Source organism: Aspergillus karnatakaensis (genome assembly GCF_047715665.1).
Source record: "Aspergillus karnatakaensis strain CBS 102800 unplaced genomic scaffold BJY04scaffold_52, whole genome shotgun sequence".
Taxonomy (NCBI): Eukaryota; Fungi; Ascomycota; class Eurotiomycetes; order Eurotiales; family Aspergillaceae; genus Aspergillus; species Aspergillus karnatakaensis.
Window position 1 is genome coordinate 101,673 of NW_027395764.1, and position 22,231 is coordinate 123,903.

Sequence of the window (22,231 nt, forward strand, 5' to 3'; positions counted from 1 at the left end):
TTTAGGGGGAATTTCCATACTACAAAGTATTTACGCCATACGCTACGCTGCTGCGCTACATTCTTTCTGCTAGTCATCGTGACTGACGACGGAGTATCACTGCTGGATCATGCGAATCCAGCTCTACCCCGACCCCGCCTCGCTCTCAACCCCACCATGAGCTCTTCCCTCGAGGCTAAGATTGTTGTCCTCGGCGCTCAAGGTACGTCCCTCTCCAACACCTTTGTGCACTCATTTCCACCGAACAATACCCCAAATACTAACACAAAATGTAACACAGGCGTCGGCAAAACCTCCCTCGTCCACCGCTACGTCAAAAACACCTTCAACGCCTCCAGCACCACCTCCACCGTCGGCGCCTCCTTCGTCACGAAACGCGTCCTTGACAGTACATCCGACACGCTCGTGCGGCTGCAAATCTGGGACACAGCCGGGCAGGAACGGTTCCGGTCGATCTCGCGCCTCTACTACCGCGGCGCAAACGCCTGTCTCCTCTGCTACGACATCACCGATGAAGCGAGCTTCACGGAAATGACGGGGTGGCTGGTTGAGCTGAAGAAGAACCTCGCGAACGAGCACGAGCCGATCGTCATCCATGTCGTTGGCACAAAGTCCGATATTGTTGCGCTGGAGCCGGGCAAGCGCAAGGTGCCGTTTGAGCGCACGATCGCGTATATTGCGGAGCAGCTGTATCCGTCTAGGGCTGTGACGCCGCCGCCGTCGGCGTCTGCGACGTTTGCGAGTACGCCGACGCTGGGGTTGGGGAGTGCGGATAGTAAACGGTCGAGTGCGTTTTGGGGGCAGGATGTTGGGTGGGATTGTTGTCATGAGATTAGTGCGAAGGATGGGGAGGGGGTTGAGGAGGTGTTTCGCGTTATTGCGAGGAAGCTTGTTGAGCAGAGGCAGAGGCGTGATGCGGAGTCGGTTGTCAGTCCCGGCGGGTTGTCGGTTGATGGGGGCGGGTTGCCAAGTGCGGTTTCTGCGGAGGGTGGTGGGAGTTTTCGACTGGGGATGAATGATAAGAGGAGGAGTTGGTTGATGTTTCCGCCGAGTAGTGTTGGGGATGAGGGAGGGGAGGATACACGGGAGGTTGTGCAGAGGAAGGGGAGGTGTTGTTGATGATCATTTTAGCATTTCTTCCTTGGCTGGCTTGTTGGTTTGTTGAATCTGTTGGAGTTGCATTTTCTTGTGCTTGCTTCGCTTTGCATGTTTGATTACAGCGTTGAGTTTGGCGTTGGTTCTGCTTCTGCTGCTGCTATGATTGACGGGTTGCATGGATACATGAGATGCGATATACCGGGATGAGATTTGACGAGATGAGGTTTCTGGCCGGCCAGAACCATAGATGATATACACAGCTAGTACAATACAATATAACATGCATGATATCACAAAGTGAGCGATCCTGGATATCAGTGCTGATCTCTAAATAAAACCGCTGATCCTCCCACTGCCGACTCAGGGTCAAGATAATGAGATATGCAATTGAACCCGAAGATCCCGCCAGGCCAGACCAGGTGCTTGCAGTGCAGGGTCCATCTCCGACTCCGAAGCTGAAGGAAATATAAAATGACCAGCGACGATCCCGAAGATAGAATTTTCGGCCGCGCGTCTGGAAGAGTCGGTAGAGGTTATCATTGCCTTGTTTGGGGTAGATGGGGCTGTCACTGCAGTGTCACCAATATTGACCAATATCACGAATACTGCAAGATCAAGACATTTTCATACTGGGCAAGTCACGGAGCGAGCGGCTGACTTCCAAGAGCCTTAAGACGAGCCTTAGAACGAGTATTATTACCGACCATTGGCACGAGGGACCCTGCAGGACAAGAGTTTGGCTCAGGGGAAAGGTGCTTATCTAAGGCTGCGATGGCGAGATTGCACGGGAGGCTAGTTTCACTGCAATATCTTGGGCTTTTTCGGTCTTGAGATGGGTGGGCTCTGTCAGTGTCAGCTGTAGTAGAGTAAAGAATTTGTAACTACTAACTTTAACAGCTGAACATAATATCACAATTTATACCCTGCTTACTCCGGAGAAGAAGGAAACCTGATACACTTCCCCCCCAGGCCCTGCAGATCGAGAGGTAGCGGACCGCCAATCAAGTGCCGGACTCCACCCCAAATTATTCTGGCCTGTCTGTCTCACTCCCGCGCTCTCAGCTGCCTGCCTGCCTCTCGCCTCTCCTGAGTTCTTTTCCCCTCCCTCACTCGCTCTCGCCTTTGCGTTTTGCTTTCGTCTTTCCTTCATTCGTTTCACCCCTCACTCGTTTAGTCTTTGCTGGTGTTATGAAATGAGATTGTCCTACCGCATCGGGGCGGGCGCCCTTCTTATCGCCTTTGTCTTTCTACTTGGCCGCCTCTTCCACATCGGAACTCCAGGTCCGCACCCCCGGACTCCATGGGTCTATAACGTCGGCAGTCGTCCTGATCCTGCCGAGCTGGCTGCTTGGAAATCGCGATGGTCCGAGGGGGATGCAGGCGTCGTGCGCCAGGAGTACGACACCACACCGATTGTCGTCCCCAATGACCGGATCATCGTGATGGCAAAGTTGTCGACGGAGGATACGAATTGGGTCAGCGCAGATCTAGCAGAGTGCGCTCTTCTCCTCGGTATTTGACATTGAACAGCAACTGATGGCTCTACTCTAGGTGGCGAAACTACATCTACGTCGTCGACAACACAGACGCCCCCCGACACACCCCCATGAATAAAGGCCGCGAGGCCCTCGCCTACCTCCAATACATCGTCGAACACTACCACGACCTTCCCTCCACAATGGTCTTCATACACAGCCACCGCGATGGCTGGCCCGGCGCCTGGCACACGGACACAATGGACTACAGCAACGTCGAATCCATCCGCTCGCTGCAGATCGATTTCGTGCAGCGCAACGGCTACGCGAACCTCCGCTGCCAGGAAACACCTGGCTGCCCTGACGAGATTCGACCAAACCGCGATCCCCCGCGGCCGGGAAAGAACGTCGAGAAAATCTACCCGGATGCGTGGCGGGCATTGTTCGGCAACTCAGACGTGCCGGAGGTCATTGGCGCACCGTGCTGCAGCCAGTTTGCGGTCTCGAAAGCGCAGGTGCTAAAACGGCCGCTGACCGATTACCAGCGGTATTACAACTGGGTGCTCACAAATGATCTCCCGGATGATATGACCTCGCGGGTGATGGAGTACACATGGCATATTATTTTTGGGCAGGATCCTGTCTAGTATGTCTCCAATTTCACTCGATCTTCACCCATCCATTCTCTGCTTCACCCACTAACAAACTTCAACAGCTGCCCCGACGTCTTCCAGTGCTACCAAGACGTCTACGGCAACCCCTATTTCTGGTGATTTTTTGTATATATTGGAATACCCATATCCGCATCCGCATCCGAACCTTATTTCCTGACGACGACATACGCATATTTTCAAATCTTCTCCATCTATTCTCTTCTTGCCGGTCTAGGGCCTGGCGCTTGTTGTACATCAATTCGGATTTTCGATTTCGATTTCTCTGGCATAAAAGGTATTCATTGACAATATAGACTATTAAACGTTTTTTTTCCCAGCTCGTGTTTTTCCTAGCTCGTGTTTTTCCTTGGAAGGGAGTACGGCGTGAGACCACAGTCTGACCCGCCAACTTTTGCCTCATTTTTCGGCTCGACTTACCACAATGACCGTGTATAACCCTCTGCATGCACCCTCAAAAGCAGATTCAATTGCCGATACGATACGACCTCGTTTCCATTCTCACCCACTCAACCCCCAATCAATCCAATCAATCCAGATAGCCCTTCCTGTCCTGTCCCACGCACTCAGCCTCTCACCCGAGCGGAACGGACAGAGCATTTCAGACCCGTTCTATTTCTAGCCCGCCCTTCTCTTCCCCTTCCCGCTTTGGCCGCGAGATGGAGCAGCCGTGTCCAGTCCAGATACATACTAAACCACCTTTCTCTTTGGAATTCAACCAATATCCCATGCACATGCACAGACCTCGTAGACTTCTAGCGGTTTTTCCCTTTCTTACTCCAGCCTTAGCTTCGCTTATCTTTTTATCTTGGGTTGAAGCGAGACCCCGCCATGTTAAACCTCCGAAAGCCCATTGTCTACTGTGGAAGGCGAAGGGAGGGGGGAAAGGGCAAGACGGGTCGGGTATGAATTCGCAGACCGGAAGCAAGCCCGGGAGAGGAGATGAAACGTGAAACACGAGCTCGGGAGCTGGGGAGCTAGGGTGCACCTGCACGGGAGTTTTGTGTCACTGTCACTGTCACTGCGGTGTTGAGTGTCAAGTGAGTGGTGGTGGTGGTGAGGGTGAGGGTGATTACGTGCCATGCATGTACTGTATGCAGACTTGACATGTCATGTCATGCCATGGCTTGCTATGCGCTGCTATCGTCATCGTCATCTCGTGTACTGAGGGAACGAACCTTGGAAGCGAGTGGTCGTTGTCTGTCCCGGTGAGCAAGGTAGTGACAGGGTACGGCTGGTTTACATCAAGACCAAGACTAAGTGAGATTTCAAGGATGCCGAAGGGGCTACCTACCTTGGGTCCTGTACGATAGATAACGCGAGTCGGGGGGCGTGGAGAGTAGGTAGGTACCCAGGAGGTGGGGCATCACCGACTGAGATGGACTGACCCCGCCAGCTTGAGATAGGATACTCACTTGGGAGCTATACTTGCTAGTTAACCTTGTACGTTTTCTATTTCTCCAGCATACCGTACTTTTACCGGTTGGAGTTGGGTGGGAGGAGGGAGGCAGCTATGGTGGTTATGTTGTCTCGGGCTGTTCTTTGCCCTCCAGCTTAGGGATCGTTTTTCGGTGGGCTTCGTTCGGGGTCCGAGCTCTGTTGATACGCGTGTATGCTGCTGTGGCTGGCTTACTATGGATGTCTAAGCTTTTTAGTAGGATGTTAACGAGATTGGTTTTATGCGTGGATGCCAGGGTAGTCTCGTATCACCTTGTGAATAGTCTTAGTCCATGTTCGTAAATAGATACGAGCTATCCTTGAGCTTGATTTGGTGAGCTGAAGACAGTCTACATATATCAGAAGTACATTCTACAACCTGTATGCAAATAAGCTCCAAACAAGCTAGTTATCACCACTAATAGTTCATTAATCACTAACTCGAGCTATAGCAATCAGTATAATAGCAATAGAAAAAGTATATAGAATCTCCAGCGAAACAAAGCCAACAGCAACATATAAACAAGTACGAATATAATAATTATTAACATCATCGTCAATAGACCCAGATATAAGCGATCCCACCCTGCTGATAACAACTATACACGTCCCCAAACAGCTATTATATATATAGGTATCCATCCGTATCTCCATCCATCCGTATCAGGAACCCCCAGTTATAACGTATCACAACCGATGAAAGCTTTCCCAGCATCCATTCTCACCTCCTTAGAAAATGAACCATCTTCTCCCGGGCTCATCACTCTACACCCAAATCCTGATCCTGATCCATTACCACCACCAGCGCCACCACCCCTCCTCTCGAATCCTCCCCCTTCTTTCTTTCTTCCTCAGTCAACCAATCAATCAATCAATCAATCCACACAGAATCTCACCCCCACTCCCGCCCGAGATCCAGATCTAGAATCAGACCTCAATCCAATTCAAGGCACCGTCGTCGTCGGCCCATCATGTGGCGGCGCCACACCACCATGGCTTGTCCCATGCGCCCCCTGCTTCTCGATCACGGGAACGGCGTTTTCCCGTCGGTAGCTCCAGAGGGAGTATAGTTCGCCGAGCATGCCGAAGAATGTGAAGATGCTGGATTGTCCTCGTTAGTGTTTACCTTTTTTTGGTTATAGAGATGGAGGTTAAGGTAGAGGTGGATATAGAAGTGGTAAGGTTAAAGTTAAAAGTTAATGGGTAAGGGTAGGACTAGGGGTAAGGGACAACGAAAGGGATGAAGGCAACATACAAAGCAAGGAAGATAAACGCCTCATTCGCCTTCTTGCGTGAGCAGCCGAGGCCTGGCGGGGCGTTGAAGTAGCAGTTGTGCCAGTTGTAGTCTTGCGCGGCGAAGATGAAGGCTGTGAGCCAGCTGTCGGGAGCAATCATTTGTTAGCATTGGAGTTGATATGTAAATTCCAATCGAGTATGGAGTTTAGAGTATGAAGATAGGGGTGGAAGGGAGAGGTAAGGGGTGAAACGTACAGGTACGAGAAGATGACATCGATAATAAACACAAACCGGGAGAGCGTGTTGGGCATGAATGGCGAGACGAATGCTGGGAGGAAGAAGACGACGGATGTTACGGCCTTGAACTCATGTTAGTATTGGTTGCATATCTCTGCCCTATATACTTCGCTCCGTGGGGTTGAGAGGGGGAGTATGCTGGGTGTGTGAACGTACAATAACCTCCTGGTAGATAATATGCTGACCCCTAGGGCCCCTCTTGATGAAGTACGAGGTTATCCCCATGACGATGACGGCAGACGCCCATTGTATGGCTCTGGTGACGAGGAGGATTGGGCGGGCGAGGGCTTGGGAGGGCATGTTGACGGGTTCAGCACGTCGTGCTTATAGCAGTTGTATCGATGTGTATATGTGTACCTCGCTCGAAGCTCCCGTGAACACGGTGTGACAAGACAGGGAGAAAGATGAGGGGGAAACAGCTATGATGGAGGGTGGGTAGCAGCTTTATACCTATTGTCTACCCTGCCCTGCAGCAAGCCCGACCATAAACAGGGATGGCAGCATGCAACAACGAAGTTAGACTAGCCACTGGCCAGTCCAAGCTCCCTCCACCCCCTCCACTCCCCATCACATCTACAGTAATCGAGACCAGACCTGGACTGGTCAGACCACGGACTGCAGTAGGTAGGGTTTGCGTCAGGCGCAGGACGCACATCTACTGGCTGCAAAGTGCAAGACCCACGTTGAGATGGATGTCATTGACTCTTGCCCTGGCCTGTCCTGTTTGGTTTTCCACTGCAGTGGTCACTGCAGATTTACTTCATTTGGAAGCTTGCCAAAGTTAAATGCGTGTGAGACTATACTGTAGGCCAACGGCTGCTTGCGGAGGGGAGGGTATGGGGGTGATTGGTTGTTCCAGCTCATTGCTGCGTCATTGTGTCATTGTACCGCAGTTAGGTGCGGTAGAACGGTCGAGGTATCGGGAGTCGGGAAGATCGACCTATCCAGGTGTGGATTGAGTTGGTGAGGTGGTTGTGTGACCTGGTGTGGTGTTGAATTGGTGCAGGTGAGGGGATACAGATAGAACACTGGACCTCAAGAGCTGCAGAGCGATCAAGACGGAAGGGGGATCTGCAGGAGCGAGCATACAGTACTGTACAGGATACAGTTAATGATCAATAGTCGACAGCTGAGTATCCTCTCGAGTATTCTCTACAGCAGAGAAGGCAAGTTGAAGTTGCGTGACTCTCTCTCTCCCTCCGGCATCCAGCGGAACCACGACCGCCATCACCATCACGACTACGATAGACGATAGATACATCGGCATCTCATCCGAAAATCCATCAGATGACCAGAATCAGATCCCCGCTCCATGTCCTCAAAGATTGCTTTTTCCTGCCGTCTCAGCTTCCACGATTCAAGTTTCGCCAATGCCGAACGGACAGCGATTGGGCCGTGCATCCTCCGATCATCATCGCATCACCGGCGCGGCACATCAATGACAAGACCTTGACTAAAGCGCTTAATTCACCGCTGCTTTTGCGCCACTGGAAACAAAGCCAGAAAAGGTATGCCTTTTTCTGATCTTATGATCTTGATAGGTGCCGGGCGATTCCTATTCGTGAGACTTCTCTTGTTTCGGCTGTCCTCGGATTTGCTGAGTCGGGGAGTAGGTTGTTAGGTAGAGAGTGGATTCTACGAACCCACAGGGCTGAAGTGGAGGGCCATCGTAAGGCAGCCCAGAATTAGAGCTACAGCTACAGCTATGACTGAATTGGGCTGTTGCTCCTTACTTGATGTAGTACTGTAGGCTCTAGGCTGTAGCCAGCGCATGCTTCAATTAAGCTCGGCAGGCATGGTACTTACATCATAATTAGACAGGTCTCAATGTTATGTCTCTGCTAATTTCGTCCTGGCTGCTTGCTTCGATTCTGTTTACTCTCATTTCAATATGTAGCCTCCAGCAAGGTGAGCAGTAGTAGCTAATGTTTATATGTATGCTTTACCCCTTCATTGCTCGAGACCCTGGAAACGGGGTCAGAGCCTTAATTTCTGGGGTTGAGGGGTGATTTGTGCCCAATGTCTTAATATATGAGGTAAGGGGGAAAGTACGGAGTAATCTGAAGAAATGAACATCCCAACTTCGACTACAGTAGTATACGTTTTGTAGAATTGAACCTTGATCTGAATCTGAATAGTGAATACCAGCTGACACCTAACTCCTTCTCCGCTCCGGCGCCGTGATAGTGTTGTCGAAATGAGATCACCACGAAGTGACGTTGCCTAGATCGTGTTCCTGGAAGCAAGTTAGATTGGTCGCTGTAGACGTAGGCAGCGAGATTAAGATTGACAGACATACCTTGAGATATTCACTGCCCTTCTCCAAATACTCCTCCCGCGAAATAGAGCCCTTGGCTAAGCCAGACCCAGAAGCCCATTGCGCTGCTCCTTTCCACGCGTCCAGGATGGGATCCGCGGCGCGGCGCACATTTAGCTTGCTGCCGTGAGGGAGATACGCCTGGAAGTCTTTTTGGAAGCGCTCGTCGAAGTTCTGGAAGAGGGTGTTGCCGCCGGTGAAGAAGACGTCGCGGAGTAAGCGTTGCTGTTCTTCCGCACTGGAGAATCGCTGGTTGACAATGTCGGCAGCAATCTGAACGAGTCCGGCTTGATCGATACCAGCGATGGACGGCTTGAAAACGACTTCTGGTACTCGGATTCGTTCGACGTTGAGATGAAGTTGGTGCGCTTCGCGCTGGCTCTCTGGATCGAATGGCCACGGGCCACGAAGGAAGACGTGAACAAGACTCTTCGTCCAGTCGGTTTGGGCAGCAAGGGTGTGGTTTTCTGTAAAGTCGGGATCGTATTCGAGGAGCTCTTTTTCCACGTTGTCGAGCATCCCGCCGAGATCTTCTTCTTCCTCGTCGTCGCTTTGCTCGCCGGTAGCCACGGTTCGGTAGACACCCCAGTCTTCGTCATTGGCGCCGAAATCATCATCGTCGCCACCTCTTCGTCGCTTCTTGGGGCCGTCGGCTGCAAGATTGGCGAGCGTCTTCATCCGCATCTGACTTGCTAGTGATTTGCGGTTTCCGAGGTCGGCCTTTAATCGGTCGCGTTCTTTGATTCTTTGTAGAATGTTCTGCATATGTTAGCTCGGGCGTGCGGCGATACTCAAGTAACATACCTGGCGCTGCACTCTCCGCTCGGCCACCCAGTCCTCAAAGTTGTTCTCACGCTTCTCACGGTCCAGTCGCAGTTCTTCATCTTTGCGCGCCTGTTCTCGCTCTTTCTCTTCCTTTGCACGTTGCCGAGCCTCCACGTTAGACTTCATTAGGCGTTGGTGGCGCTTCTCCTTCAACCCAGCCTCGTCTAGCTCCTCGTCTGGCACATCCAGTAGTGGGAATGTCATCTCCTCCGGCGCCTCTTCAGGCTCTTCATTTCCAAGATCTTTGTTCCTAGACCGCTTGATAGATCGTTCGAGGTCCCGAATCAGTCGGTCGAGATGCGCTTCGTCCTTGAGGTCCTCCGCGTCCAGGATTCGCGTCTTCTCCTTCTTCGTCTCTGACTGAAGACCGTTTTGCAGATCTTTGTAGTACTCCAATTCCTGCTCTTTCTTCATCAGCTTCTCAAGCCTCATCTTAGCAGCTTGCTCTTGCAGTCGCCGTCCGCTCTCTTTTTTCCGCTCCGCGATTCGCGCAAGTTCCTCCTCGGTCTTCTCTGGGACGATGTGCTCGGTGAATGGGTACTGAATAACATGATCGCGATCTTCCAGTCCCGTCCAGTCTAAGTATCCGCTCAATTCTCGGTCGTAGTCTTTCGAAACGTAGCAGTGGTTGTGCACGAGGTCCTCCATCTGGTGTTCGGTCATCTTCCCTGGGAAGGTTGGATACTTTAGCCGCATCAACTTCAGCAAGTACTCCGAAGCGTTCATGCCTCCGAAGTTCAACCGCGAGCAGTTAGACAGTAAAGCCTTGTTGTTGAGCACCGGGATAACATGAGTCGAGGTATGTGAAGACGAAACAATCAACCCATCTTTTCCACGGTTATATCGGTAGGAGAATAGCGAGTCAATTCCGTACGCGACTGAGGGGGCAGAGTAGCACTCGAACAGGATCTCATTCATCACTATAATCGTCAGTTATAGATTTCTCACGCATGCGGTCGTTCTCACTCTTTCGTGGGTAGCTGGGATTTGCGACAGGCTCGGTCATCACAATCGGCCTGTCAACTCCTCCATTCGCACCGTCCACTCCCAGCTTGATGAACAGGTAGTCCAACACCCCTTCCATCACATCCCAGTTTCCCACCACACTGGTGCCGGGGTCAAACGCGTACCGGAGCTGGCCGCGCGTAGTCGCATCAACATAAGCATCGTGTCCGATAAATTGGCAGGCCTTGTTCAGCTTCCGGTCTCGGTATCGGCTCATCACAGGGGGGATAATGAATCGGGGGTTCTTGTCGAATGACCAACCGGCTTTGACGAGGTGGGAGCCTAGCAGAGTACAGTGTGAGTGAGTGATATAATAAATGGAGCAGCTGTAGGGGAGATACTACCATTGTCAATCACTATAGCACTTGATCCCGACTTTGATTTGCTCTGCTGATACCCATCCTTCTGCGGAGGTTGGTATCCTTTGAAGGGACGCTCGTGGACATCGTAGATCTTCGGCGGCGGTTTGGTAGCACCCTGCTCGGTGGAGTTGATTGTGAACCGAGCAGGGACAATTGACTGCACCGACGTAATGGCCATGGTGAGGAGGTCGAACGGAGATCAACTCAGGAGCTTGAGCAATGATCACCGCATCGCCGGCCGTCGCGAGGAGTGATGGGGGATAGAGCTTAGGAAGTTCAGATGGCGGAAGTCTTTCGCGTGCGAGATTGGAGTTTGGGGAAAGGGAGAGGTGGTTTGCGGCGACAATTGGGATGACGGGGGGTTTTGACAAACCCCAGCTCCGGCGCGGTGGAAAGGCTGGCCACCGCCGGCTTTTGTATCGCCAAGACCGGCCTCTATCCCCACGGATTGTGCTTAACCATCTATACTCTATAGTGCCTAACGATAGACAATTCTTACTTATATAGTATAACATGGGGTATGTACCGTTTACAATGAAGAAGATAGTACGGTTGTAGCGTCAGAACACAGAAAAATCAATGGTATCTATCATAGCTGCATAACATGAAAAGGTTGGAGACAAAATATATATCACGAAGGATCCTTCAAGTTCTCAGTAGCTTGGTCGGTTAATTAGATCCATGCACATACATTGGATCAGAGACATACCCTCTAGGTGGAATAGCACGTTTGACTGATAGTTCTTGAACATTTGCGCAACGAGTTCGACGTTCATGTTCTGGATGTTCACCTCCTACAAGCCACTTGTAAGCAAACGGAAGAACCGAGTAGAGGACGCAGGCGTATATACCTGAAGACTCTTGTTCATGACCATGACAGCCTCATTTAGCTTCTCCTGTATGCCTATTAACGACTATAACATTCGTTCAGGACGCCGAAAACATACCACATTGTTGATGATTCTGGACAGGAGGAGAGCCTGTTGATGTTCGTGTGGACTCTCCTGCAGAATTTGGTCAGCACGAGCTTAAATCAGGTTTCGCAATTATCCATACCATGTTTGCTTGTCAAGATGTGATGGTCGGTGATTGAATCCTGACCCATGTTTGTTGTTGCTGCTCCCCAAGGTGAGAATCACGTGATTGGATTGTTCCCTTCCATCTCCGCAACTTAGAATTGGGAGTCATCCAAGACAGCTGGACAATCACTGCATTGACTTTACTCAGGCTTCAGTCTCTTAGATTCTCCCTTGTATACCGGAATATCCCCTGCTAAAGGTTTCTAAACGTCGAAGTGTGGTCTCATTGAATCGTCTAAACCTCTTGCCAGGTTCGGAGTCTGAATTCACCTAACCCCGACTTCAACTTCACGCGCTTCTCCAACTCGATTCCTGACTACAGACATCTCCGATCACCATCGGCATATTCCGATTGCGAAATTACAATGGCTCCTCCTACTCAAGCCGAGAGCGAAGCTCACCAGCGCCTCCTCGACCAGCTCGACATCGCAACCGTCCCGCGCCCCTTCCGCAGCCAGACCTGGCGACCTTCGCAACGCCGAAACAAAAACGTCAAGCAGCTTCTGTCTGAGAGCTCCCGTAGAGAAGCCTCGTCGATGGCTACACAAGCAAACTCCGGTGCATCCACTCCCGCAGCGACCGGCACCACAGATGGAAGCCAGACCCCTGCGGAGGGCATTCAGCGTGGAGCGAACATTGCACAAGCCGCTCAGAGTCTCCAGACACTTGTGCTGGAGAAGAATGCGAGAGCCGCATTCTTGTCGGGGCCTACCGTTACGTATACGAATATTGAGTCCGCGCCTTCGTTCAATCCAGCGCAGCAGCGGCCGTATTGCGATATTACGGGGTTGCCGGCTTCATACACGGATCCGAAGACGCGGTTGAGGTACCATGATAAGGAGGTGTTTGGGGTGGTGAGGAGCTTGGGGCAGGGTGTGCCGGAGAGTTATCTTGAGCTCAGGGCCGCGCATGTTGTGCTTAAATAAGGGCCTCATTTTCGTGAAGACGTTACGATAAGATGAATTCAATACAAAGGTAAGGTTTCTGCGGAAGTTGGCCATCATTGCACAAGAACTAACAATAAGAAGCTATCTAGCTATTCCGAAGATATGTACGACCAACACAGTCAAGCTCTTCCACCCACCTGCCCCTTTCGAGACAGGATCAAGAAAGCGCTCCGGCTTATTCGTGATCTTGTATGTATACGATTGATCTTCGCCTTGTGCCGAAGCACTCGACTCATACCGACGCCCCACGGACGGAACGTCAGTTACAGCACCCGAGGATGCTGTTGCCGCGGCGGATGGCAGAAGCCAGGTAAAGATTGAGGGAATAAAGAGGGTGGACTGTATGTTGCTATGGAATGCGGAGGTGAATAGAAGAGGCTCAAGAGCTCAAATCATAGCTTTCTCAAGCATGTCGCATGGCCCTGGAGTCGTAGCTGTTTATTCAATAGAGATAAAAATCATCAGGACTTCGAAGTTTCATAATGTTACAGTTCTTGATAACTGGACAGTGTTCACGCTGATTGCTTCCATTATGCAATATTAGCGGGCAATTGTTGTGTCGTGGACACCCATCTCAACGAATGGTGAAGGTTGAGCTGTTGAAGAGCTTTCGACGCGGGTTGTGCGAATATAGCAGCCCGGTTACACCGCCTACCTTGTCCATCACCAGCCTCTCGCGCCAAGCAAACACACGGCAGAATTTTAGAATTATTGGTTGCATTCGCATTGCTTGTTGATCAAGAGCTCTCCTAAACTCACCTGATACTTTTGTTAGACTTTTCCGCAACGTGGCTCGATAGCTCTCGGATTACGCATACAGCCAAACTTCTCTCAACGGCTTGACGTACGTGGTCTCTTTAACGCACAGTAGACGATTGCTTGCTTTTGGCTCCTTATCAGTGCTGTCGCTGACCTTCCACAAACATTAGGACGAGTCACGGACCCGAACATTTCCAACTGTCGTTGCGACCTCGATTTTCCGAAACCCCTACATAAGCTGAAATCCTCAAAACTTGAGAAAACCGCAAAGATGCCGTCAGTATGGATGACCGACAACCAGAGTAAGAGCCGCCCCTCCGCGCCTTCCCAATGCGGCTCGCAAGCCTAAGTCTGCGACAATGTTAACAACTCCTCGATTGTACAGAAATTGGTGTTATATTCTGCTCGGGTGGTACGTCTAATATCTGAACAAACAATTTCTACTTCGATCCGTGACATTCTCTACGCTATGCGCCGTTCCAGCCTGAAACTAACGCCCGCGTGCTCACCAGGAGGTCTATTCCTCATCGGCGGAGTCCTCATGTTCTTTGACCGGTCATTGTACGCCATACCCCCACCACATCTATAAACCAGAGTGTAAACTAACCACAAATCCAACTCACAGACTCGCAATGGGAAACGTATGCCGCACCCGCACCCGCTCCCCATCCCCATCCCGCATCGCACCAAACTAACCAAGCCGCAAATAGATCCTCTTCCTAATCGGCCTAACCCTCATAATCGGCTTCCAAAAAACCCTCGCCTTCTTCTCGCGCCGGCAGAAACTAAAAGGCACCGTCGCCTTCGCCGCGGGCATCCTGCTCATCCTCCTCCGGTGGCCGCTCACGGGCTTTCTGATTGAGCTCTACGGCTTGTTTATACTCTTTGGCGACTTCTTGGTCACGATTGGCCAGTTTGCGGGCGGGATTCCGGTTGTGGGACCGCCGATTCAGAAGGGGTTGGAGATTTTGGCGGGGGGGAGGAGGAATGCGGAGTTGCCGGTTTAGGTTCTTTCTTCTCTTCTCTTTGGATTAAAAGGGAGTTGAGGTGGGATTAGATGTGAGGGATTGGGTATATCTGGGAGAGTTCGTTTGAGGGACGGGGAACCGCGACGAAGGTAGTGCTATTGGTGTTGGTGTTCATGTTAGCGGGATAGAGTTGGAGGAGTCATGAGGTGGATGGGTAATGTGTATATTGATACGACTATAATATTTATAATGACTGTGGCGTGCTGGGGTCTGGAGCCTCGGTGCGCTGCTTATTTTCATGACATGGAATGGTTGTGACAGTAATTTGATGAGTGGAGGGTATAATACGAGAAGCATATGGGGGACTATTTTCACGAATAAGGCCATGTGCCAGAATCAGCTGAAGCCTTAAGTCCTTCGCAGAGTTAAAGCTGAAGCCACAACTCCCACATGATCAGGTCATCTTCATTTTGTACTAAAGAGTACATAACACATTTACGCGGAACGCCGCAGGCAGAAAAGAAACTATGCGTAGGCACCACGGCCGTGATTTACATTAGGCAAACATATTGTCTGTCTGATCCAATAACTAGTCCACATGCAACACCCTATGCTATGCTGCTTAGCGGCCAGCACCGTTGATGTAATCAGCAACCTTCTCAATAGCAGCGGCGGCGTTAGTGGTCTGGATGGCCTCGGAGTGGTGGCCGATGAGGATGGCGGAAGCGGTTCGCACAACGACGGCGCCCTCCTTGCCCTGGAATTGTAATGTTAGTGTTAGAACAGCGGTGTACAGGGGTGGAGCAAGTGGGTTTACCTTCTTGCCGTACAGACTGCGGTCGTCAGCCTTGATGGCAAGGAACTTCTCGCCGCCAATTGTGAAGCCGTGCTGCATGGCGTATGTGCTGTCGCCGAAGGCGGAACCGAGACCCTGGAGCTCTTGGGGGGAGATCTGTCTGGTATTAGCGATGAGTTCTCGAGGACGTTCCGCCCGACCGAAGCGAGGTGGAGGAGCTGATCGCGGGTTGTTTCATACCGAGAATCCAGGGGATGAAGCCTCAACACCTGAGAAGTCGTAGCTGACAATAGCGGCCTTGTCAAACTGGCCAGATCCCATCAAGCTGTAAGTGCGCTTCTGTCAGCTTCAATGCGGAGGTCGCGGGGGCTGCAATTTTGGTTGAGGCGGGGTAATGACGGAGGTACGGTACCTGGAATCGACGTATCCTAGAGAACAGATAGAAGGTTAGCTGTGACAGTCCAAACGATAGATAGCCAGGAACAGAAGGCAGTACCTTGCCAGATAGCAGAGTGAGCACCCATGGTAGCGGTTGGATAAACAACTGGAGAACGGAAAAGGGGAGAGAGGTTGTGGTCGCGCAAAGATACCTGCAAGGGTCTGAGATAGAGTGGCGGTGGGAGAGTTCAAAGGGACAGGAGGTGATCGTCCAGCAATACCGCAGTTGAGAATATTATTTGTTGAGATGGAGAGAAGAGGAGAGAGTTGAGTTGTCGGTGGGAAGCAGAGGAGAGTGAGGTAAGGTGGGGTGGGTTAGTCGTGCTGGCCTGAGGCAGTTGCCCCGCCATCATCCACCAAGATGACTCGCCATTCACCTATCTACCTGGACGATCTAGGTACACCTTTATTGTTACCGTTGCTGTGGACGTGCATCTTGTCATTTTTGCAGCTGCATAATTGTCCCTGCATTGATGTTCTTCTACTCTGTGCTGACTTTACTCATAAGCTACTAATCATCGGCATTCAGCCTACCCCTCGCCTGTCTCCGTCCTTTCCGCGGCCAAACCTCCACCAGCCCATCCTCAACCTCGAACAACGTCCCACCACGCATGACATACTTCATGTGCATACTCTGTTCCCAAACCTCCAGTACAGTGCCACATCCAGGAGGATAGATAACCAAGTCCGCCAGCTTTCCTGCCTCTACTGACCCAATGGAGGACTGCAGCCCCAATGAAGTCGCCCCGCCAAGAGTGGCAGCTCTGAGGACTTCATACGGGGTCTGGCCACCGAGTCCCATCATCTTCATTTCGCCGTGGTACAGATAGCCTATGGGCTGCTCTCCATGCGCGCCTACATTTGTTCTCACTCCCCTCGCCGCGAGTTTCGCTGTGGACTTGGTGGTGTTGAAAAACAGATATGAGCTATTGGGAGCCTGTTTGACTTCTGTCAGTGACTCGAGAATATCGTGCCTAACATATTTTCGAAGCTTGGTGTCCCCCGGTATATATTGTGTCTGGTGGATCCAATGCTGTCCGAAGATGCCGCCGTAGTTCATCATCGCCAGCGGAGTATAACTACTCCCACTTGCCGCGACAAGAGAGAGTATGTCTTCATACAAAATTGGTATAGGGAGTGGGTGCTCATGGGAGGTATAACCGTCGATGAAGTATGTCAAGCCCCAGTCCAGTGACCAACCACCCTCAGGCACAACAAGCATGCCCAGCTCCGCTGCCTCGAGGAGCAGCCGTTGCCGCGCGGACCTTGCAGACAGCTGGTAGTTCTTGACGGAGAGGGAAGTGCCTTCGCCCCCTTCTGTGTACACGCGCAACAACGCGTCTCTCGCATCTGCGCGTGAATGGATTTCTGTGTACACGGATGGCTGCGTCGAACCGTAGAGGACATCCCCAGTGTGGAACACTCGGGGGCCATACATTCGGCCTTTCTCAATCAGGTTCCGCTCGACATGGCCATTGACATTTCGTGATGCTGGGTTATGGATAGTTGTCACCCCGTAGCCTAGGAAAGTTTCCATCTCCCAGGACCGAGCTGGGTAGGGCGAGAGAAAGCCGCCCCAATGACCGTGGACGTCGACAAAGCCAGGAAGGACAGCTCCGCCGCCAACATTGAGAGTTTCTGATAACGACTCAGGGATCTCAACATCAGAGCCAGTACCGGCGGCGAGGATTTGACCTCCGCGGGTGATTATGGTAGCATTCGGAGTGATTTTAGGTGCCCCAGAGTCCATACTAATCAGCGAGGCATTGACGATGACTAGGGGCTTATCCTGTAATACGGCCATCTGCTGGCTGAGTGCCGTCTCAAAGCTTATACTCAAGCCTTGTGTCTGCACAATTTGTCGCGCGCATTCGCCGGAGTCGCGAGACTGTAATGATGCTCCGAGACATTGGCTAAGAGCAGCTTCAACAGGAACATGATGGAGAACTGGCCCAAGCAGCCAAAACACTATTTTCCCATTTCCACTGAAGGTAACATCGTGTCCGCCGACACTAGAGAGTCGAATCAACTCCCTAGGAGTCTGGTCATGTCCTGGTTTGCTCCACATGGCAGCCTTTTGTGGCGATGGAGCGAGCCATATATGCTGGAAGTCCCTGAACGCCACAACACCACTTGCCTGAGGTGACCCTGCCATCTCAACGGATGTCTTGCCTCTGGCGACAATATCAATTCTCCTTGAATTCAAGCTATACTTTGCCACAGACGTGGGATTTTCCACGAAAAGAACACCAGATGCCAAGGAGAGCTTCGTTTCGGCACTCGACACCACGCCATACAATCTCCGGAGCGAGGACAGGGACGCCGTGGAGTCCGAGGAATCAGAAGGTAGTTCAATTTTGGCCACCCAGATACCCTCATGAAAAGTCTCTACCACATCACCGAACATATAGTCCTTGCCCGTTCGCACCCAGACAATCCACCGACCATCACTGACAGGCGACAGGTATCTTCCTTGTGGTAGACCCGTTACCTCTGTTATAAAATGAGAGTGACCATCTTGTAGGCCTGCTAGAACGAACGTTGTTAGGTTTTGTGCGTCCCAGCAGGCTTGCAGAATGTAGCCAGTCTCATGCACAAAAGAAGGTGCATAGCACGAGGCAGCTGGATCCGGCTTCGGTACCTCTTGCACCTCGCCCGTCTGCACATCGGCAAGAATATTGTCTCCAGCAGCTTCGAAGACGACTTTCTGGCCGTTGTTGTCACTCCGCAAACCTCTAAAAGCATGGATAAAGCGTTGCTTGGCCAGTTCACTATTTGTGATATTCCTCTCTTGGTACCGAGTCTCTCCCAATGCCAGCTCAATATTAGCCTTGAAAGGTAATTTAACTGCAGCCCCATGGTGCTGATCCGCATCAGGTACTCTTTCACCAAGATGATTGAACCTGAGCTTGACCAGCCAGATCTGTCCTTGAGCCCAAATGACAATCCCTTTATCACCAGCCACCAACCCATAATTCGGGTAAGCTCCCATAAATGCTGGTATCGTGCTCAGGTCATAGTCCAATCCATCCCAGACGTGATGCACCGTTCCGCTTGTCATATCCTTGAGCACTAGTACGCTCTTGTCATCTACCCTTCGCACAAACGCAAGAGTTCGTCCGTCGTGGGAGAGACGCGGCATGTTTGCGCCTCCGGGACTAGCGGGCTTATTAGGGCTGCTCGTCGCAGCCCCTGCAAGCTCCGTTGTGAGCATGGTAGTTGTGTTGAGCAGAAAGACAGCATTGATTCCAGCATGAACATCTTTGTTATAGCTGAACTTCCCGGTCAGATCGTCCTTGACGTTCCGGGAATGGATCACCCCGTCGCCTGAAGGCGTGTACCGCGCTTGCTCAGAGCCCAGCTGGCTCTCTTGGTATTGGTCTGCGGACCAGGAGGGTGGGAGCTTCCTTTGAATCAGTCTCTTGCCTCCTCGTTCAGGAAGTGAATTTTTATTCGATCCGTTCTGGAACGGAAACTCCCAGATCTCTCCAGCGCCGTTCGGCCGCCCCGTGAGGAACCACTTCGTCGCGATGATCTTCGGCTCAGAGGGGTGAAAAGCCAGACTTGAAAAGAAGCGGAATGTCGAGTTTGTTTGTTGTACTGTTGAGCTTCGAGCTTTTTCTGCGGTCTGTTTTGCCATCTCCGCGCATGTGCTGTATGGCATTGTCCAGATGTTGTCGACACCGAACCCGGCGTCTGAGATGAAGACTAGCTGGCTTCCATCTGGAGAAAACTCGGCTTCTTTGTCGAAGGGAATGCCCGTGAGGATACTGTGTGCAGTCTCCGGCTTCGCTGTTATAGGTTCTGCTGCAGTGCTCAGATCCGGAATTGCCATGCAATACAGATCACCTAACATATCAAACACGATCTCTGGTAGTGCCGGGTGAGTTGTGATTCGCAGCCATGTGCCTTCTGTGACGGTCGTTGAGAGATTGCGTGGGTAGGGGTATGATGTTGAGATATCCCAGGGCTCTGTTGCGGGCCGCAGAGGGTAGTCGGTGTCTGGGTATATGTCGGCATTATCGCTATTGAGGCTTGATTTTCTTAACGTTTGGTGAGGTGACCGGAAATAGGAGGATAAGTGGGCGAGGCCGATTATTGCTAGGGCGTGCAGGATTATAGATCGGACTGTGAGCTTTGGTGAGTGCCATGTCGATATTGGTTTTCTTTCATTCGTATGGTCGAACGCTGGTGGTGTCTTCCCCATTGTGTTGGAAGGCAAGATCCCTATCCAGGACAGTGCTCTCGTCTTCCAATGAAGGCTGAAAGTGGTGAGCATATCATACGAAGCACCATTGGAAAGCCACGTACCCTATGCCGCATACGTGAAGGCCCATCTCCAAACAGTTTTAGACACCGGCACCGGCATTCTACGTTGACGCTATGATCGGATAGATTGCATATTGGAGAAGATTTTATCTAACCGGGTACAGGTACCCGACTTGCTCGACAGATAGACGATAGCGATAGCACGCAGGTACCCCAGATTGGAGTAACGGTCCTGGAGAACGACCAGCTCCCACTTCGCCCTCGCAATCATTGCGCTATTGTACGTATAAGTGTGACCGAGGCCAAGTTTTCACTACTTTGCAACTCACCTCCGGTGTCAACAGCCAAGATGACCGCCACGCCCAGCACAATGCACAGCCAAAACAGGGACAGTATATCTGACTTTGACTTCATTAGCTACGAGGAGCCCCCCTCGAGCTCTCATACCCTGCCATTACACCCTAAGAATGCTCACCCAACACCCAACCCTCCTCTCGTGTCCACCTTTAGCGATCTCCTCGGCACCCTGCACGCCCCTAACCCAGATTATGACATCGCAGAAAAGCCATGGCTCCCTGGTCCGCAAACACCGTACCTCATTTTAAATGCCAAGCTCATAGACCCGCGCTCTGGCGTTGTGCGCAACAATATGAGCCTGCATTTGGCGGGTGGCAAAATCGTTAGGGTAGCAGAGACAACGGAACGAGACCGAAACGCAGACTTCTTTTGCAACGGCGTCAAGGTGGTCAAGATTGATGCTCGGGAATATTATGTCTGCCCGGGGTTAATTGATTGTGTGTTCTCCTTAGCTCGACCTGTAGTGAGTGCCCGATAAATGCTAACTCGGTTCTATAGGCCATGTGCACCTAATGGCCGTCCACGGAAGCGCAGTACGCCACCTCCACCTCCCAGCCCCATCCTCTCAAACAAACCTCAGTACTAACAACTAACTACTCATCCAGACCCTCCACGGCTCCTTCACCTTCCCCCACGAAACCGCCGTCCTGCGCTCCGCAGGCACAATGCGCGGCATGCTCTCCAACGGCTTCACCACAGTCCGCGACACCGGCGGCGCCAGCATCGCCCACGCAACCGCAACCGAAGAATTCCTCATCCCAGGGCCCCGCATCTTCCAAGGCGGCCGCATGCTCTCCCAAACAGGCGGCCACGGCGACGACACCGAAGTCTGGAACACAGATCACTGCTGCCGCGGGAGCGGGATCGCGTCCTCCGCGCTCGGCCGCGTGTGCGACGGTGTCGACGAATGCCTTATCGCCGCTCGCGATAATATGCGCAAGGGCGCGAGGCATCTGAAGGTTTGCACGAGTGGCGGGATTGCGAGCGCGACGGATCGACTGGAGAGCTTGCAGTTTACTGTGGAGGAGTTGAAGGCGATTACCACGGTGAATCGCAATATGGGCGGGACGTTGGTCACGGCGCATTGCTATACCGCTGAGGGGATTCGGCATGCCGTTGCTGGTGGCGTGCGGGGCATTGAGCATGGGAATATGCTTGATGAGGAGACGGCGAGGGTGATGGCGGAGAAGGAGATGTTCCTTACCCCCACCCTGGCGTTGCATACCTTTGTGACCATGCCGCCGTATGATAAATTCGAAACGCCCGAGGGGCTGCGCAAGAATGCGATTGTGGGCGATGCGGGGGTTCGCGGGATTAGGATTGCGGAGGAGGCCGGTGTGACTGTGTGCTTTGGCACGGATACGACGGGGCCGACGCTGGTTATGCAGACGTATGAGTTTATCGTTAGGGGGAAGATCCTGCCTAGTCCTGTTGTGCTGCGGCAGGCGACGGTGAATGGGGCCAAGCAGGTGGGTATGGAGGGGCTGTTGGGGGAGCTGGTGGAGGGGGCGTTTGCGGATTTGTTGTTTCTGAGGGAGAATCCGTTGGAGGATGTCGGGTGTTTGGATCGGGTGGAGAGTAATCTGGCGCTTGTTGTTAAGGATGGGAGGGTTGTTAAGAGTCGGATTGCTGGAGTGAGGGTTGAGAGGGGGTGTGAGTGGTGATATAGATTGTACGAGTCGTTGTGAATGCAATGATATAGATGGGATATGTGCCAAGTCTATTTGACTGAATGACTTTATGTGTGACTTGGAGTTGTCCCCGTAAGCCCTAACTTGGTGACTCGGCTACATTGATGTCGAAGAAACACGATGTATCATATACAACAACTACCGATCCAAGGTGTGAGGCAGGAAAAGTCGATAGCAAAAGCTTGAAAGCATGTATTCATAAAG

At 51.9% G+C, this 22,231-nt stretch overlaps 13 protein-coding genes across 13 annotated transcripts; 7 read left to right on the forward strand and 6 right to left on the reverse strand.

The window, feature by feature from the left end:
* The first annotated feature begins 65 nt into the window (after positions 1-65).
* BJY04DRAFT_122619 (Rab family GTPase) lies at positions 66-1,266 on the forward strand. The gene is made up of 2 exons (XM_073708367.1): positions 66-202; positions 281-1,266. The coding sequence occupies exons 1-2, from the start codon at positions 157-159 to the stop codon at positions 1,117-1,119; spliced, it is 885 nt and encodes a 294-aa protein (XP_073567590.1). The 5' UTR covers positions 66-156; the 3' UTR covers positions 1,120-1,266.
* Positions 1,267-2,116: 850 nt separating this feature from the next.
* BJY04DRAFT_197212 (DUF3431 domain-containing protein) lies at positions 2,117-4,006 on the forward strand. The gene is made up of 3 exons (XM_073712464.1): positions 2,117-2,593; positions 2,650-3,219; positions 3,289-4,006. Exons 1-3 carry the CDS (start codon positions 2,292-2,294, stop codon positions 3,344-3,346), a joined length of 930 nt encoding a protein of 309 aa, XP_073567591.1. The 5' UTR covers positions 2,117-2,291; the 3' UTR covers positions 3,347-4,006.
* Positions 4,007-5,090: 1,084 nt separating this feature from the next.
* Positions 5,091-6,619, reverse strand: BJY04DRAFT_197217 (uncharacterized protein). Its single transcript, XM_073712465.1, has 4 exons — positions 6,371-6,619; positions 6,173-6,276; positions 5,937-6,059; positions 5,091-5,782 (listed from the first exon to the last, which is right to left on the reverse strand). The coding sequence occupies exons 1-4, from the start codon at positions 6,512-6,514 to the stop codon at positions 5,626-5,628; spliced, it is 528 nt and encodes a 175-aa protein (XP_073567592.1). The 5' UTR covers positions 6,515-6,619; the 3' UTR covers positions 5,091-5,625.
* BJY04DRAFT_197219 (uncharacterized protein) lies at positions 6,620-7,276 on the forward strand. Its single transcript, XM_073712466.1, has one exon. It carries the CDS (start codon positions 6,709-6,711, stop codon positions 6,997-6,999), a length of 291 nt encoding a protein of 96 aa, XP_073567593.1. The 5' UTR covers positions 6,620-6,708; the 3' UTR covers positions 7,000-7,276.
* Positions 7,277-8,077: 801 nt separating this feature from the next.
* On the reverse strand, positions 8,078-11,530 carry BJY04DRAFT_123138 (actin-related protein ARP5). The gene is made up of 5 exons (XM_073708370.1): positions 10,706-11,530; positions 10,323-10,643; positions 9,336-10,276; positions 8,514-9,290; positions 8,078-8,450 (listed from the first exon to the last, which is right to left on the reverse strand). Exons 1-5 carry the CDS (start codon positions 10,899-10,901, stop codon positions 8,418-8,420), a joined length of 2,268 nt encoding a protein of 755 aa, XP_073567594.1. The 5' UTR covers positions 10,902-11,530; the 3' UTR covers positions 8,078-8,417.
* On the reverse strand, positions 11,355-11,828 carry BJY04DRAFT_221749 (DASH complex subunit DAD4; the record flags this gene model as incomplete). The annotated part of the gene is made up of 5 exons (XM_073717215.1): positions 11,355-11,383; positions 11,433-11,517; positions 11,575-11,627; positions 11,671-11,727; positions 11,780-11,828. The coding sequence occupies 5 exons, from the start codon at positions 11,826-11,828 to the stop codon at positions 11,355-11,357; spliced, it is 273 nt and encodes a 90-aa protein (XP_073567595.1).
* Positions 11,829-11,922: 94 nt separating this feature from the next.
* On the forward strand, positions 11,923-13,321 carry BJY04DRAFT_197226 (uncharacterized protein). Its single transcript, XM_073712467.1, has 2 exons — positions 11,923-12,777; positions 12,831-13,321. Exon 1 carries the CDS (start codon positions 12,168-12,170, stop codon positions 12,726-12,728), a length of 561 nt encoding a protein of 186 aa, XP_073567596.1. The 5' UTR covers positions 11,923-12,167; the 3' UTR covers positions 12,729-12,777; positions 12,831-13,321.
* BJY04DRAFT_197228 (uncharacterized protein) lies at positions 12,789-13,321 on the forward strand. Its single transcript, XM_073712468.1, has one exon. It carries the CDS (start codon positions 12,852-12,854, stop codon positions 13,068-13,070), a length of 219 nt encoding a protein of 72 aa, XP_073567597.1. The 5' UTR covers positions 12,789-12,851; the 3' UTR covers positions 13,071-13,321.
* A 172-nt stretch (positions 13,322-13,493) lies between these two features.
* Positions 13,494-14,832, forward strand: BJY04DRAFT_197229 (Got1 family protein). Its single transcript, XM_073712469.1, has 6 exons — positions 13,494-13,593; positions 13,679-13,810; positions 13,894-13,920; positions 14,021-14,069; positions 14,134-14,149; positions 14,219-14,832. Exons 2-6 carry the CDS (start codon positions 13,780-13,782, stop codon positions 14,513-14,515), a joined length of 420 nt encoding a protein of 139 aa, XP_073567598.1. The 5' UTR covers positions 13,494-13,593; positions 13,679-13,779; the 3' UTR covers positions 14,516-14,832.
* A 2-nt stretch (positions 14,833-14,834) lies between these two features.
* On the reverse strand, positions 14,835-15,992 carry pfy1 (profilin). The gene is made up of 5 exons (XM_073712470.1): positions 15,769-15,992; positions 15,685-15,700; positions 15,513-15,597; positions 15,294-15,428; positions 14,835-15,233 (listed from the first exon to the last, which is right to left on the reverse strand). Exons 1-5 carry the CDS (start codon positions 15,794-15,796, stop codon positions 15,099-15,101), a joined length of 399 nt encoding a protein of 132 aa, XP_073567599.1. The 5' UTR covers positions 15,797-15,992; the 3' UTR covers positions 14,835-15,098.
* Positions 15,993-16,002: 10 nt separating this feature from the next.
* Positions 16,003-17,001, reverse strand: BJY04DRAFT_197233 (uncharacterized protein; the record flags this gene model as incomplete). The annotated part of the gene is made up of 1 exon (XM_073712471.1): positions 16,003-17,001. A coding segment is annotated over exon 1 (707 nt), but the record flags the coding sequence as incomplete, so codon positions are not given.
* Positions 17,002-19,535: 2,534 nt separating this feature from the next.
* On the reverse strand, positions 19,536-19,805 carry BJY04DRAFT_197237 (uncharacterized protein). Its single transcript, XM_073712472.1, has one exon. It carries the CDS (start codon positions 19,728-19,730, stop codon positions 19,560-19,562), a length of 171 nt encoding a protein of 56 aa, XP_073567601.1. The 5' UTR covers positions 19,731-19,805; the 3' UTR covers positions 19,536-19,559.
* Positions 19,806-20,328: 523 nt separating this feature from the next.
* Positions 20,329-22,041, forward strand: BJY04DRAFT_230379 (uncharacterized protein; the record flags this gene model as incomplete). Its single annotated transcript, XM_073719282.1, has 3 exons — positions 20,329-20,773; positions 20,835-20,869; positions 20,942-22,041. 3 exons carry the CDS (start codon positions 20,329-20,331, stop codon positions 21,998-22,000), a joined length of 1,539 nt encoding a protein of 512 aa, XP_073567602.1. The 3' UTR covers positions 22,001-22,041.
* Positions 22,042-22,231: the final 190 nt, after the last annotated feature.

Excerpts from the sequence above, each read along its gene's own strand:
- BJY04DRAFT_197228 (XM_073712468.1), top strand. The coding sequence starts at position 12,852 with ATGTACGACCAACACAGTCAAGCTCTTCCACCCACCTGCCCCTTTCGA.
- BJY04DRAFT_197229 (XM_073712469.1), top strand. The coding sequence starts at position 13,780 with ATGCCGTCAGTATGGATGACCGACAACCAGA. Across the intron at positions 13,811-13,893 it reads ATGGATGACCGACAACCAGA|AAATTGGTGTTATATTCTGC; the intron begins GTAAGAGCCGCC and ends TCGATTGTACAG. Across the intron at positions 13,921-14,020 it reads TGTTATATTCTGCTCGGGTG|GAGGTCTATTCCTCATCGGC; the intron begins GTACGTCTAATA and ends CGTGCTCACCAG.
- BJY04DRAFT_197212 (XM_073712464.1), top strand. The coding sequence starts at position 2,292 with ATGAGATTGTCCTACCGCATCGGGGCGGGCGCCCTTCTTATCGCCTTT. Across the intron at positions 2,594-2,649 it reads GTCAGCGCAGATCTAGCAGA|GTGGCGAAACTACATCTACG; the intron begins GTGCGCTCTTCT and ends GCTCTACTCTAG. Across the intron at positions 3,220-3,288 it reads TTTGGGCAGGATCCTGTCTA|CTGCCCCGACGTCTTCCAGT; the intron begins GTATGTCTCCAA and ends AAACTTCAACAG.
- BJY04DRAFT_197217 (XM_073712465.1), bottom strand. The coding sequence starts at position 6,514 with ATGCCCTCCCAAGCCCTCGCCCGCCCAATCCTCCTCGTCACCAGAGCC. Across the intron at positions 6,277-6,370 it reads TTATCTACCAGGAGGTTATT|GCCGTAACATCCGTCGTCTT; the intron begins GTACGTTCACAC and ends CATGAGTTCAAG. Across the intron at positions 6,060-6,172 it reads GATGTCATCTTCTCGTACCT|CTGGCTCACAGCCTTCATCT; the intron begins GTACGTTTCACC and ends TGCTCCCGACAG.
- BJY04DRAFT_123138 (XM_073708370.1), bottom strand. The coding sequence starts at position 10,901 with ATGGCCATTACGTCGGTGCAGTCAATTGTCCCTGCTCGGTTCACAATC. Across the intron at positions 10,277-10,322 it reads TCCCAGCTACCCACGAAAGA|TGATGAATGAGATCCTGTTC; the intron begins GTGAGAACGACC and ends TGACGATTATAG. Across the intron at positions 9,291-9,335 it reads AGCGGAGAGTGCAGCGCCAG|AACATTCTACAAAGAATCAA; the intron begins GTATGTTACTTG and ends TAACATATGCAG.
- BJY04DRAFT_197237 (XM_073712472.1), bottom strand. The coding sequence starts at position 19,730 with ATGCCGACATATACCCAGACACCGACTACCCTCTGCGGCCCGCAACAG.
- BJY04DRAFT_122619 (XM_073708367.1), top strand. The coding sequence starts at position 157 with ATGAGCTCTTCCCTCGAGGCTAAGATTGTTGTCCTCGGCGCTCAAG. Across the intron at positions 203-280 it reads TGTTGTCCTCGGCGCTCAAG|GCGTCGGCAAAACCTCCCTC; the intron begins GTACGTCCCTCT and ends AATGTAACACAG.
- BJY04DRAFT_197226 (XM_073712467.1), top strand. The coding sequence starts at position 12,168 with ATGGCTCCTCCTACTCAAGCCGAGAGCGAAGCTCACCAGCGCCTCCTC.
- pfy1 (XM_073712470.1), bottom strand. The coding sequence starts at position 15,796 with ATGGGTGCTCACTCTGCTATCTGGCAAG. Across the intron at positions 15,429-15,512 it reads CTTCATCCCCTGGATTCTCG|ATCTCCCCCCAAGAGCTCCA; the intron begins GTATGAAACAAC and ends AATACCAGACAG. Across the intron at positions 15,234-15,293 it reads GCAGTCTGTACGGCAAGAAG|GGCAAGGAGGGCGCCGTCGT; the intron begins GTAAACCCACTT and ends TTACAATTCCAG.
- BJY04DRAFT_197219 (XM_073712466.1), top strand. The coding sequence starts at position 6,709 with ATGGCAGCATGCAACAACGAAGTTAGACTAGCCACTGGCCAGTCCAAG.